Here is a 15078-nt window from a genome sequence, read left to right as displayed (position 1 = left end):
ATGGGTCGTTCGGTCTGTGGGCTAACTCCAAGGGAAGTGTCTTTCTGACGGCTTTCGTGGGCAACTCGATGCAGATAGCCTCCAAGTACATACCGGACGTGGATGCCAAGATGATACTGAAAGCGTTTGACTGGCTGGCTCGGAACCAGCACAGTTCCGGGAGGTTTGATGCGGCCGGTGCCGTCTACCACAAGGACATGCAGGGTGGCCTACGAAACGGGGTAGCGCTGACGTCGTACGTACTGATAGCGTTTCTGGAGAACGCAAGTGCGACGGAAAAACACCCAAAGGTGGTCGAGAAGGCGGTGCGGTTCATCGCCGGTAACCTGTCAGGTATGAAAGATTCGTACGACCTGTCGCTGGCCACCTATGCGCTGTGGCTGAACAACCACTATCAGAAGCACGTGGCGCTAGCAAAGCTGATGAACCTGAGCACGACCGAGAAGAACGAAACCGAGCGACACTGGCACCGGTCTTCCAACCAACTCGAAACCACGGCCTACGCCCTGCTGTCGCTCGTACTGGCCGAGAGGTACGTCGACGGTACGGCGGTTATGCGTTGGCTCGTGAACCAACGGTACGAAACCGGAAGCTTCCCGCGTACGCAGGACACTTTCGTGGGCCTCAAGGCACTCACGAAGCTGGCGGAAAAGATCTCACCCGCACGCAACGACTACTCGATCCAGCTGATCTATCCACAACGGCGCAAGGAGTTCCGCGTCACGACGCTCAACATTGAGCAAATGAGCTACGACGAGTTCACGGAAAACACCAAAAAACTAGAGTTCAACGTGGCAGGCTTTGGGTTCGGGTTGCTGCAGGTCTCCTACGAGTACGCACTGGAGCTGAGCCAGTTCCGTCAGCAGTTTAATCTGGACGTGGTCCGACGAAACAGCCCCATCGACAGCAAGCTAGAGCTGTACGTGTGTAGCAGCTTCATACCGAAGCTGGTCGACGAGCGGTCCAACATGGCGCTGGTTGAAGTCTTCTTCCCGAGTGGGTACGTCGTGGACGATAAACCGATCAGTGAGGAAACGACCGCCAATCGCATAAGCGTAAGTAGTGCTCCTGTCAGGTATGGGTCCTGTAAGCAACGGTCTACTTTTCTTGCAGAATATCGAAATCCGGTTCGGAGGCACCTCGGTTGTGCTCTACTACGACAACATGGGAACCGAGCAGAACTGCTTCCTGGTCACGGCTTACAGACGGGTGCAGGTGGCATTCAAGCGACCGGCGCACGTCATCGTGCACGACTACTACGATCCACGTAAGACGCGAGACGTTTCGTAGTTCGGACTCCGAAATTTGACCTGACTTGATTCGTTTCAGAACTAACTGCCGTTCGGACGTACGAGGTCGATAGCCAGGATGTGTGCGAAATCTGCGAGCCAGCTGACTGCCCCGATTCGTGCGGTGTCCATTGAGACACACGGCTTGAAACAAATGTTAACATAAACCAATCGGTAACGTTCGAAGTAAACAAGAATAAATATGTCAATGTGGCCACCGGGCGGGCCTTCTATCACGGAAAACAACTCCACAGTGCTTCCGAGCGCCCGGTCCAGGCCAGAGTATTGTCCCCAAAAACCTTTACCAGCTCTGCTCTCCGGCAGGTCTTACCGAGCGCGTCATTTATCTTAAGCTGTCATGAGTTCTCGGCCCGTACTCGATAACGACCTCTTGTAGCCGAGACTGACACCCAATCGGCAACGCGGGAGGTGGTGTACGTTTATTTCGGTGATCATACGTCAGTTTCGGCGGCGGCGAGAACAGGCAATTTATGGTTGACGCAAATCCCTGTCACGCAATCGGTCGGGCAGAAGAAGAAGAAGAAGAAAAAGAAGAAGAAGAAGAAGAAGAAGAAAAAAACGGACCAAACCCAATACGACCGAAACTGTCAGTCAGAAGGTGGCTGGCCCGTAGGCTCTTGGGCCAAGCGCCTGCAAATTTATGGCGTCCGCCGTGAAACATGAACTCCCGACGATCGGTTCGCGGCTCAAAGTCCTTTCCCCCCTCCGAAAAAAAGCCCCACAACATAACCAAACATAAGTGGGACACAGGGTGGCTGTGGCTGTCAGCGGAGCGGATCCGGGCGAAGGATAAAGAGTGAAAGTTACATAAAACGTCATTTATCTAATTCACTTATCAATTTACTGCCGCTACATTTCGGGGCCTGCTGCTTCGGGGAGGGCACCGGTTCGGGGTTCACACGTATCCTGACCTCGCACACCCGGTACGCGTATCCTGACCCCACCGCACCGCACCACCCACAGCACCCGTTTCGATCCGATTCGTTGCGACCCATCAATCAACGGCCGCAAATAACAACACTAACCGGGGGCGGCGCTCGTGAAAGGGAAATCCTACACGTCGTCGTCGAAGTCGGTGCCGTCGGAGGATCGTCCGTGCTCTCCTTCGCCACCCACCGGGCGGACCATATGCGGCGCCCGGTGGTGGTCGAACAGAGGATTCTTGATTGATTGGTAACACATAAAAGCAAACCAAGCAAGAAGCCGAACAACGGCGCTGAAGCGGTGTGCCATTGAGCGTGCACCGCGTATTTGTGTATCGGTCGCGGACCGATACGTGTCCTTACACACACACACGCGCACACACATATACAGAGTTTATTGTTTCGCAAATGACATGATGTAACACGGGAACGTGTAGTGGAGTGGCTCGCAATGAAATGTAGTCGAACGCTTGGCCCAGCGTTCGATGAACGGTTTAGCAACAAATTGCGTGAAACAGGCGGAAGATGTCGTAAAATGCATTATGTGCTAAAGTTCATTCACGTGTGGAATTGTTACGAAGACAATGAACAGAGAATTTATAAAGAACATGATATATAACAGAGCCACAGCCACAGAGCCAAGAACATTAAAAGATGGCGATCAAAATTTAAGAATCAAATAAATAAATAAATAAATAAATAAATAAATAAATAAATAAATAAATAAATTAATAAATAAAAAAGTAATAAGTAATTAGAAAACGCTTCTCCAATCGTTGATTGTGTATTTTGGAACATTTTTTCTCACAAGCTCGAGCCCACAGTGCATCGCCGTGGCGGACTCATTGAAGCTAGTGGCCCATGCTGGGCAAGATACGACAATAATGAGGTTTGGAGGCTGCTGCCTAAAGCTGATGCTCCGGCCTCGGTAGGCCCAGCCAGCAGTAGCTGGCTGGCTGAGGCATTAAAACGGTATAATTTGCGAAGGCACCGGCGGTGGCCCAGGGCATCACCCGCCGCGGGTTCTGTGGTCTTGCATCGCGTGCGTAATGATGGTGTAGCTGTAGGTGGAAGGTGTCGACGTTAACATAAGTATGTTTGGTTTCGGGTGTGAGCTAGAGGCGGCTCTCTTGGACGTTCCTTGTGAAGTGGTTCCTTGTTTTGGCAACGGTTCCACGCCACGCCTTGTGTCTCGTTCCAGATTCGCTTGGAAATCGATGTTTGGAAACTGAGGCAGACGGTGGCGCGTTGGGCGCGTGGATCAAGAAAATTAGATGAACCGCACCACCTAGGACCGGTCCGGGTCCGGGTGCTCCGGTCCTCCTCGGTAGGAAGAAAAATCTCTGCCTAAACGAGAGATAAATCAACCGTACCAAGGCGGAAGTCTTGGTTTTATTTTGTTTTCGCGTGCGCTTTTCTTCGCTGGGCGCGTTCTTCGTCGCAGATGGTCCTCGGTAGTGGTGCCGGGCAGGACATCGATACGCCGCCGGGATGCGGTTGATGGGCTCGGCGTTGAGTGGCCGAGCCGGGCCCGTGACGAACGCCCGGGAAAGGCCTCGGGACGAAATTAAGAATGAGTGATTGGGAAATGAAACCCATTTGTTCTAATGAGCTGAGTGGATGTGCCGAGATTGACTGTACCGTGGTTCCAATGAAGGGAACACCCGCCCAGCCGCTTCCTCGGGCAGGGCGGCCAGGGAGGGATGGAATTGAATTTGAAGACTCCCCGACTCGGCGGTGATGGTGTGAACAGAGACTCCGCGAATCCGTACGTCAGCGAAATGTATTTGGCGCAACGAGCTGTTTGTTATCCCATTTTCCGGTGCCATTTTCGTTTTCGTTCTTTCCGTTCTTCCTGGCGGTTCATCATTTTCATCACCATTTCTTTCGCTTTCGCCAGGCCCTCAAGGGCTTCTTGCTAGGCGTCACGGCGCGTTGTTGACGTCGTTATCGATTCCACTTCAATTTGGTGCTGCGCTTTTTTTTCGCGCCTGCTCCCCGAAACCCGAAACAGGCCCGTCTTCGCCTGCAGCCCATTTTCCTGCACGTTCCTGTGAGTGAATAATGAGCTGATGGCACGCAGAAAGCGGCAAACTGCGATGGTCGAGGAAGCGAAGAAGATCGATATGTTTGGCTCGATCCGCTCGAACGCGCAAACAGCAAAAAACGTCGCACAGAAGGATGAAAATTTAATAATTTACGACAATCTCTTTTGGTGCCACTTTCCGTAAACCATCCAGCTGGGCTTGGCCGAAAGTACTCGCATTGAATCCATCACCACGCCGACTGACGAGCATAATGCTGTAGAAAAAAATGCACAAAGCCTCCAAAACGAACATCGGACCTTGGCCGTGACAGTGGCACAGTAAACAAGCCCAGCAAAAGCTAAAAACTGGGAAAAGTGACTATCCCGAGCATTCAATTTGTGCCTATTTTTAATCGATGTGCTACTGGAGAACATAGACTATTTTTATGCTTTTGGCTTTGAAGACCCAAAAGTCTGTGTTTATTGTTTTCCGCATAAATGGCTCGAATCATGGGGCAAAAACCTTCCTAAAATAATTTGACCATATACCGTTTAGACGTCCGTAGTGGACGTCAAAAACCAATCAAAAAACTAAGAGAGAATTACCAAAACGCTAACTACAGGGCTGACATGAGGCCTGTCACATAGTGCTCAACGTCTCTTTGCAGTCCGGTGAATAGGTTGACAAGCTCTGGCAGTTCGGTTGTCGAGAATGTGAATAAAACAACGTAAATCATCGACATCATGAAAAGCCCGGGACTTGGTATCCCGGGAGAGCCAAGTATCTCTATCGACGAATCGGGGTTAAAATTCTAATACCAAGTCAAACACTGTCAGAAATAGTTGCTGATTGGTGATGAACAGCTCGCTAATGGTGACGACATCAAGCCAAAATGGTCCGGATCGGGATCCTAACCAATTGCATCACTCGCAGAATGCGAATGGTTAAAACTTTTTCAAAAGCTTTTATCAAAAGTCAGCTGTCATAGATGTTTGGCAATAGCAAGCAGCGGGCGGTTAAACGAATCCGTATCCTCGAATCCGTTAACGAATCATTATTCTTGCAAACTCCTCAAATATAAAGCGAACAAAGCTCACAAGAAGGCTCACGTAGTACAAAATACAGGACTTTTGAATTGTCTCTCTGTTTTCAAAAGAAGCACATTATGCTTTTTGGTTTTCATTTACGAGTAGCAATTGGTGTTGACGATAGAAATCTGAATTGCACACGTGAATCCAAAAGTCCAGATCAATCATTTTCACAGCGAACCAACCACCGCATCGAATTTCATCGAAGCAAAATATATTTTATGGCTAGTTCATGCTTTATCATTTGCAGCACTTTTCGGATCAAAAATGATCGATATCGGATCAATAGAAAAGCGTTTCATACGAGGTAGAAAATGGGCCGCAAACAGCTAGCTTTGCATTTTTAAGCTCCACATACGGCGCACTATGTTCAATCGCCACCGCGCCCATCGATCGGCTTCAGATTCATCTTCGCACATCGCATCGCCGCCCGGCACTGAATTAGGCCCAAAAAAGGAGGACCGAGCGGACCGCTGTTCAATGGAACCCTTTTTCTGCACACGGAAAATACACGGGCGTGTCCGGGGCTGGCAGCAAAAAAAAATATACAAAAACAATACGTACTATTCAATTGCCACGCAACACCGGATCGGGAGTGATTCGAAAAACGGATACGCCCAACCGGCTAGCACCGCGAAAAGGATGATCCACGGGTGGCAATGGGCTCGGCAATGCTCGGAGACAAGAACGTCCGGCGTGGACAATTAACGTCAATAAGCAGCTTGCCGGTTGTTCAATAAATAATCGATGCATTACATCAATCAACATCGGCAAAGCGCGGACCGTACACTGCATTCCGATTGGTCCCTTTTTCGTTGTCAATCTTGTTTTTCTTTCTCTTTCTCGTTTCACTCCAATCATGGGGGTTTTCCAGCCGCAAGGCCCACTTTTTGCTCGTTCCTTAGGTCCACAGAAGCTCCGGCGCCCATTCCGGTGGCAGATGATACAATATTTGCACAGTTGATTGCAATCGGTTTGCGATGCAATCGCACTGCGAACGGATCGGAACGGAGGGCTCACAAAAACCGAAATAGAACATCGTGGACCACGCAAGTTCGTGCGCAAAAAACGTGTGCATTCAAATATTCGACGGCATCGAAGAGAGGATTTTCAACATAAATCATCAGTTTGCGGTGCGCTCGAGCGAGCTGATAGACACACAAAAAAGGGATGCAAATTTGAGATCGTCGAAAATGCGTCTAACGCGCTAAAAAACTTCACCCATCTCCAGCTAACTCGCGTCACTCGCATCAAACGATTAAAACAACCCCACATTGCTACACCACGTTACTGTTGGACGCTGGAATTACCTCGCCATCGGTGAGACCGCGGTACGTGAAGAGCAGGGCGGCGCCGAACGCGATGAAGGTGAGCAGGTTGCGCGGATCGCTCAGCGTCGTGACGAGCGGTATCGAGCCCATCTGCCAGTCGTGGCTGAGCGTGGACGGGCACAGCAGTAGCCACCAGTTGAAGGCGGCTAGATAGCAGAAGGTGAGCAGCCTGCGGAGAACGCCGGAACGGAGGTGAGTGATCGAGGATCGAGGGCTCCCCGGGTGGCTACTTACCGAACGTAGAGATTCGGGTGGAAGGCGGTCGGGTTGTCTTGCTGCGAGAAGCGAGGCAGCGATCCTTGCAGCAGCGCCAGCCGGACGGCCAGCAGGACCCCCATCGAGAGTAGGACGCGCGAAACGCGCCGCCCGAACTGGTGCGTCTCCTCGCTCCAGCGCATATCGCGCACCGTCCGCTTCAGGGCCGGCCAGTTCCGGTACGCGTCGTACGCGACGTTCAGCACGAACACGGTGATGCCCGTCTCCTTGGCCAGCATGCTCAGCCCGCCCAGCACGATGCTGAGCCAGAGCGAGTTCATGTCCGGCTCGTGGCAGCGGCTGCGGATTGGAAGATTGGATGCCATTAGTTGCGCAGAGAGAAATCGTCGAGGCTTCACCAAGGGAATGCAATCATCATTAAGGTTGACAGGCCAAGAATGGAAGTGGTAAAACGAGTGGAGAGACAAATCGTTTTGATAAATATGTTCGAGATTATTGCTTCTCCAAGAACAAACCAATTCATTAGAAATATACAATACGATACAATATTAATATTTGCATAATAATTAGCAAATTCCTATAGCAACACAATTAATAGAGTGATAAAATATGGCTAATATAGCATTGCAAAACGTTGCAAAAGAAAAACTTTAAAAATTCTTCATCGATGGCACAAAACTAATAACACAAAACAAAGCCGGTAGCGAAGGACAGTAAAACGGGATTGCATCAGAAAGAATTATCGTTGAAGAATCTTTCCATTTCAACAGAATGTAGTCAGTTTTATTAAAAGAGCTCTGAGCCACTGAGGAAAACACAACTGATTGGACTTGGGAAATGACCTCATCAAGAATGGCGAGATTGAAAGCAAACTAAAGTAGTGATCTGTTTTCCGAAGAGAATAAAAGTAAATCGGAAAACTACACTAATGAAGCTAAAAAGGGCAACTAGTGAAATCATTTATTGAAAAACGAAGAAAATAAAATGCAACGAAAACAGATGTTTCTCATTAACTAGTCAGTGGCAAATGGACCACACAAAACATTAGTCAATTGACCCTTTGGTTGAAACTAAAATAAAGCTTCTTTCACGCCGCTTTGTTAAACACTTCACCGTTCGTGAAATGCGATGCACCCTTTCTAGTGACTCCGAGCGTTCATTATAAGATTCAAATGGCTCAATGTAAGCAGTTATTCTTGGTGTAATCCCATTACAAAAAAGGCATTCGCTTTCCCCGATTGGCATTCGTGCGCCAACAAACCAGTCTAATGTCCGCAGACTAGTTCCCGGAGTTTGGCAGAGTTTTTGATGACTTTCTGCTCGAACGTGCGCTACTCGGCACCCTTTGTTTCATGGTTTAACGTTCGGAAACTTTCCGGAAACAGTAACAGAACCGAGTACCTCGTCGAGTCTGATTGCCATTGTATTAAGTTTTTGATTTTGCAAACCGAAACGAAATGATGATGTTGCGCCCGACGATGATGATGCCGATAATAATTAGCATGATGATGGTGCTGCTGCTCGAAAAAGAAACTCTTCTTTTTCGAGCCTTCGCCATCGACCACGAGCACCGAATGTTTGTTCATTACCCCCACTCGGGCAGACATCCTGAACTACTGGGGCCCGCAACCGTCAGCCAACCCCGAGCCGGGCTGGAAATCCCACAACAAAAATTAAACTAACGACCGAGCGACTTTTCCCGACCGGCAGCCAGGGCCGGCAGAACGAAAACAACGTTGTAATCCGTGAAAAAGCGGCTTTCGTCTGTCACCCGCCCGCGTTCCACTGGCACCGCACCGGTTGGGGTCCTTTGTCTTCGTGGGACCGAGAAAATGAGTTCCGTTCCGAAGGAGCCAGAAGACTGCCGGCGCAGACAATCTTCGTTTCATTTACTTCGAAACCAAAAACCGACGAAGTTGTGTGCATTGTCATTGCGGTAAGTAGCACTCATCCCAAGGAGCCCCGGCAGCCCCCTTTGCGACTGCAACTTTGCGACGGCCGGGGGTCACCGCTCCTCAGCTCCGTCATCAGAAGCGCTCGAAATGCATTATTGGGGCCGACGAAGTGCTCAACAACAGAAAGTAGCGCAAAACTTTCCGCAACTTCTCGCCGACCCACAGCAAGGGGTGGTCACGGGTGGTGCGGCAGGCAGTGTCGAGACAGAGGGCTGCCAGCGCTGCCGGAGCAAGAAATAGTTGAAGTGTTGTTGTTTTTTTTTCTTTCTGCGCCCCTTTAGCTATGCGCTGCCGTTCAGTTTTCTTTTAAAACAATGCCCCAGAAACCTCCTTCAATGAGGAGAGGGTGGTTTTGCGGGTGGCTCTTCTTTATCTTTTCCCGGGGCAGGCGCAGCCAAATGGTTGATGAGCCACCGCCACTGAAGGAGCTACCGAGCAGCTGGTGCTGGGGCAATTGTTTTTCCTGACACCAGAAGCGCCTGTTGACCCCCGCGTGTTGCGGTCCTGGTCCTGGATGTTGAGAGGTCTTTGCGTTGGTCTTACATGCCGCCCATGCGGTACGGCATCCAATCCCACGGCCCGAAAGTCATCGTTGCTCCTTTTAATTAGAAAACGCAACCATAGACCCAGACACTCCCACCGAGGGGCTACTGAAGGAGCAAAACAACACTACGGGCCCATTAAGGATTAAGCAGCCCGCAGCCCGGAGCCCTGCCAACACCTGCCAACCGTTTACGGGGGAGCAGTTTGCCGGAAAGGGCTTGCCTTCGCAAAAGTTCTCCCCCCCACCCGCAAGCGTGGAAGCCAGAAAATGCCGTTCGCAGTAACATAAAGCAACATTAATGTGACCGTCTTTTAAAGCAAAACAACGTCGATCCGCCTCCCAATCCACCGCTCGGGGTGAATAATTCATCAGCGAGTTCGAAGAAATGGGTAGAAAGTATTGCCAACTCGAAAAATGGCCAACCCTTTAGGAAATCGGATCGGGGCCACGGCGCCACCGTCCGGCCACCGTCCACGGTCCGGCAACACTAATTGCAAGCGTTATGATGACCCTCTCGGTAAGGCTAATTTTTATGCTTAGCCGTTCAGCTCTCTCTCTCTGTCGCTCTGTACGTTTGAAACGTATCGGAAATCTGGAAAGGAAAGCGAGGGGCCAACTTTGGGGCCTTTCCGGAGCATCGGGTGAGTTGATTGGCGAGAGGTAATTAAAGTTGATGGCTAACTGTAGGCTAGCAACCCACTAGTCGGCAGTCGGCAGCAGCAGTCGGTGGTCGAAAGCCGAATCCAAGATCAAAGGCGTGTGTCCTGGGGGGGTTAAGTTTGCTGAATAATGTTTTTTATGCCACTTCGCCGGTTCCAACGAACCCGACGACCGGTACCTTTAATAATACGTGCTGGCGTAGGTTCTACACGCTTGGGTCGCCCCAAGTCCCCCAGAAGCCGTTCAAACAAATGGAGCAATTATGCTAAATGCGTATGAATTGAACGGGGCCCCATTTGTGGGACCCCCCTTAAGCCGGACGCCAACTGTGACTGCCGAGCCGAGAAAATTTTCGAAACGAAATGATGTACCGTTCTCTTTTTTTTTCTTTGGCGCAGTATGGGGTAAAAATGCCGAATCAACGATGGAGGCGCCTGGTGGCGGTGGCAAGAATTTTGGAGGTAAGAGCCGAGGGGCCCTGGGGCCCTAGGACATCATCAGAACTAATTGCTTTCAATTGCTGGCACTAGGCTGTGATTTATTTTTTTCTCCATTTTTTCTTACCCAATGGTTTCTACTCGAAGGGCGGTCGGTGGGTGTGTGTGAAGTGGGTCAGAGTGGTCATTTTGAAATTCATAAAATATTCATCACTTTTCTTGGCCGTCCGATTTCATCGCCCACGAGGTCGTAATGGAGGCTAGTTGCGAGTGGGAGTTCCTTTTCAAAGGGATTCCTTTTCAAACTGATCTACGGATTAATCGAGGAACGAAAGAAAACTCAAGTGAACTCTAAAACGATTAACAGGAAGATCTTCCGACGATTATGGCTGCGTTTCGACAGTCCAAACGGCTGGTAGTTGAGATGCATGAATTCAAATGAAGCATTTTAGTGTGAGTGAAGAAGCTTATTAATAGATCTTCGTTCCTTAGCTTTGTCCGAAACGGATTACGATTTCTTCGTCTTTTCGACTTTTCTTTATGTGGTTTAGTTTTCGCCAATCGAATGAAAATGTATTTGTAATAACATGAACCAGAGCACGTTGAAGCCGGTTAGTAATCGGCAACATATCTTTAGCTAAGTTGTAGTATTTGCTATTTAATATGTGTTTTAGAGACAAAGAACCAGTCAGACTATTTGGCCATGACGCATATTGACGATTTAAGGCCTTTAGAACGAAACTAAACCGTTGATGTGGAAAATGGGTTTTTTATAAGAATGATACGAAATGAGGCCAATCTTTTGGATCATATTTTCATGTGTCATACAATTCATAGATCTTCAGCTTATGCATCGAAGCAGAACACGATTTGTAGTTGTATTTTGTTCGTTTCTTCGTTCGTTTGTCGATAATGTGACACCAATGCGAATCACAACTGGGCTTTAGAAACTGGCTGGGAAAAGGAAACAAAAGGGATCTTTAGTCTCTAGACCAAACGATAAACTGAGTTCAAGTGTTCCAGAGATGGAGCCCCGAGATGAAATCCTGCTGCCTGGTGGAAGGTTCATCACAATTTCATCTTACTAAACTCATCAACAATGCGGACTCGAAACAATTGCAATAAATTAGTTAACTGTGGATGAGCTTCTTGACCACACCTCGAACTCGAACTCAAAGTCGCTCTTCGCACTGCAGCCGAACACCATTGTGTGAACCGGTTGTCGGGAGAACCGGCTCGGGCTCGGAGATCCGGAACCCAACGCGTTCGCATCATGTAAGCTTCGTCGTTGATAATCCCCACCGCTTATTGCCGCTCAAGTGCTTCACTTGAGCAAAAGCATCCATTATTATGTTACCCTCCTCCTATCTCTGGCCGTAGTAGTGCGACCGACTTGCGGGTTGCATAAATAAATGTCCGGCATCCGGCAAGTTTTCCAGTTGCTTAATTTTTTGTGCCTCCCCAGGCCTGACTGCCAACTTGCGCCAGGGTGCTGGGAAACTTTCAACCCGTTCGCCGGAGGCCCACCACGCCGTCTCATTCATTAATCTGCACAAATCTGGCTTGGCGTGGTGCAGAAGTGGCCCAGTTTGGGCTTGCCCCGGACACAGCCGAACACCGAACCCGAGCGTGCTGCTCCGGTCTGGACTAAACTGGACGCTGTGGGATACTAGTTCCGGCTTCTTGTAAATTCATGCAAAAACTTCCCAGTGGCCCCAGTGGCGGTCCCAGTCTCCGGGCCCTTATTCCCCAGGATGCTGGCCGCACAAATTGCGGTCGCACGACGAAAGTGTGCGTGCCGGTGGGATTCATTTCGTAAATTGAACGTTTATGATTTCTCGTCCTCGTTGCTTATGCTGGCCGCTTCCCGGCACGGCACGGTGCGTTTGCAATTCATAACGCCGTAGAAAGTTAGCAAAGGCCCCAGCGATCCCGGAGCAGAAAGTGTCGCCGAGTGTGTCGTCTACTTACCCGTGATAGACCAGCAGCGAGATGAGGAAGAAGATACACGCCAACACGTCGGCACGTCCCACGATGCCCGTCACCTGGAAAGGGACAGTAAAAAAAGAGAACGAGAATGAAGGCGTTGAAGGCATTGTAAGAAGACGCTGGCACTGGACGCAGAGATTGTGTCGCGCTGTTTTGTTGGGCGCATAAAATTTGAGATTTGCCCACCATGGCCCATGATTAGAACCGAAGCGCCACTGGCGATAGCTGGCCGAAAGGGCGATAAAAAGAAATTGGTTTTGCAACCATTTTCCCATCTCGCCTCTCTCGTAAAAGGAGCCCCCCTTTTGGACGATTTGCCAGTGGGCCGTGGTAGGACAGAAACAGACTGCACCGGATGGCCGCCGACGTTACATACATTTTTAATGCAATGTAAGGGTCCGAAGCGTAGCCTTTGTAAGTGGAAACACGAAAATCAATTTTTGCGTGACAGTATTTTGTATTCCGAAAATGGTGCTTCAATGAATGATTAGCTCACGAGTGTCGGAAGCTGTAACATCAGTCAATCAGTGTTCGTCATCCTTTAAGCAATGGGAAGTTGTCGGTCACACCGAAAAGTCAAATAGACTTGCAGGGGCCAGGCGGTCCAATGCGGATGGAAGGCGAAAAAAAGGATCTTGGGCGACCCCACTTAATGTTTGTGTAAGATCAACGTCCTCGAAAATGTCCGATGTCCTCGTAGTGAACCAAAAGAAAATCGATCGACGCGATAACCGATTGACCGGTTAATTGCCGGATGTGGCCGATATGGTCCACGCCAGAAAGATGGTGCTTCTCACCAACACTACCATCGCAGCTGAACTCTTCGTAGACTTGCAGTTAGGCCACAAATTGCTTCCGGCGCCAGCAAAATGCAAAAAAAGCAAAAAAAACAGCAGCATGCATTCATAAAATAATCGCGCTGCAAGGCGGCAGCACGTCGGCGGGTTTATGTTGCCCGGCAGCGGGCCGCATAAAGCGGGCGGATATCGTTCCGAAGAAAAAACCCGGAACCACGCCGTTCAAAACGCCATTTTGTTTTCTTAGTGAAGATCCAGTTCCGTTTCCGGTCGCTCCGAGGAGTCACTCCCGTTGGCTTCCGGATCAGAAGAAAGTGTCAACCGAAGACACGCAAGGATACTTACGGCCCAACACGGCCGATGGGTGGCCGGGTGGTCTGCGACGACCGTAAGAACGTGCCGTCGGTGTTTAACTTGTCAATTTAAGCGATCGATCGAGTCTGCGGTTCCGGAGCCATGGAACGAGAGCCCCCGTCGGGCCATCGGGGAAGGACACCACAGCCCGGCAGCCCGGCAGCCCGGGTCATGGTCTGTTTGTTGCCCATCAACCAGAAACGGGTCGCCCACATCGGCTTCGCCCTTTCGCTTCCCGTGCCGAGGAAAACCCCAACCGGAAGTGCCACTAGTGGGAAGTGGCTTCAAGGAAGGCAGCGCCGGGTGGCAGCGCCAACAAACTGGAAGATAATCGATACCACCTGACCGGCCTGCACGCCCGCCGGGTTCAAGTGACAGGACAGGGACACCGCAGCAAGTGTCAAAGGATCTCACCGCTCGCCGGAGCTGGCGATAGTTTTAAGCTTTCGATCACGCCCGCTCGAAGCCCGACAGCAAGTGCGCTTGATTTACTTTGCCGAAGACGGGGCTTTCGACCGGGCGTTTCCTTCCCCCCGGGACCGGTGTCACCTACGGGAGCCGTACGGAAATCGATCTCAATCAGCCGGAGCGCCCGCCGCCTCTAGCAGGTCGTTCGGGCAATCAGGAAAATCGGGCGGATCAAAGGGATCGGAAAAAGTTTTGATTATTGATTGGTCCCGCTGCCATCGCATCGACCGGCGGCGATTCCGGTCCCACCGGAACACACTCCGCTCACTACCGGCCCGCCCCCCACGCTGCATGATGCGCCGCGAGCGATTGCAGCGCCTTCGGGGGCGAATGTTTTATTAATTCGCTCGCCACGGCAAAACAGCAGCAGCCACGGGATTTGGAGGTGTACATTTGAAAAGTTTCCCAATCAAAGCGTCGTCGCTCCGGTGCCACCAGTCGACCAGCTACCGCTATCGATGTGCCCGCCCCGTCCCGTGGTTTATGCTCCGGCGTGGAGAAGTTTTACTTTGCACATGGATGCAGTTCCAATTCGAAAGGAAGGCGTTTGGTGAACTTTTGTGGCAAAGTCGTTTTGGTGGGACGACAGCGGAGTTACATGGCCAGTGTGCTTACTCCTTTGTTGAATATTTAAAATCATTGACCTGAATTGATTAGGAAATTAGTTTTTTGTGCTTTACAACTGTCTTTTCGAATTCCACAAGTATGATCTGTACAGTATGTCTTTTGAGTAACGAGATTTTGTTAATATTAATTTTTGTTTTAAAGTTTGTAAAACATGTACTGAGACCTATAATTGTTTACAACAAGTTTGTGGTGATGAGTATATGAATAGAGCAGGTTTTGTATGGTATAAACGATTTCAAGAAAATCGTGAAGAGTTGGAAGACGATGAAAGATCTAGGCGAAAGTCTATTGCGTTTTATTGATTACTTCAGGCAGTCTCGTCATTTAAAAGACATGCTGTGTACATCAGCAT

General features: G+C 49.9%; 1 protein-coding gene across 1 annotated transcript in view; it reads right to left on the bottom strand.

The window, feature by feature from the left end:
* The window catches only part of LOC128278567 (protein O-mannosyl-transferase TMTC1-like), a 59217-nt gene that overhangs the window by 21563 nt on the left and 22576 nt on the right, over window positions 1-15078 (bottom strand). Inside the window, exons 3-5 of the mRNA XM_053017296.1 lie at window positions 12463-12536; window positions 6914-7234; window positions 6659-6848 (exon numbers count right to left, since the gene is read on the bottom strand). Of these exons, the coding sequence (XP_052873256.1) occupies window positions 6659-6848; window positions 6914-7234; window positions 12463-12536 (585 nt within the window). The remainder of the gene's footprint in view (window positions 1-6658; window positions 6849-6913; window positions 7235-12462; window positions 12537-15078) is intronic.

The sequence above is a fragment of the Anopheles cruzii genome, chromosome 2 (genome assembly GCF_943734635.1).
Source record: "Anopheles cruzii chromosome 2, idAnoCruzAS_RS32_06, whole genome shotgun sequence".
Classification (NCBI taxonomy): domain Eukaryota; kingdom Metazoa; phylum Arthropoda; class Insecta; order Diptera; family Culicidae; genus Anopheles; species Anopheles cruzii.
Note: the sequence above shows the minus strand (reverse complement) of the source record. Positions and strands in the feature narration are given on the sequence as shown.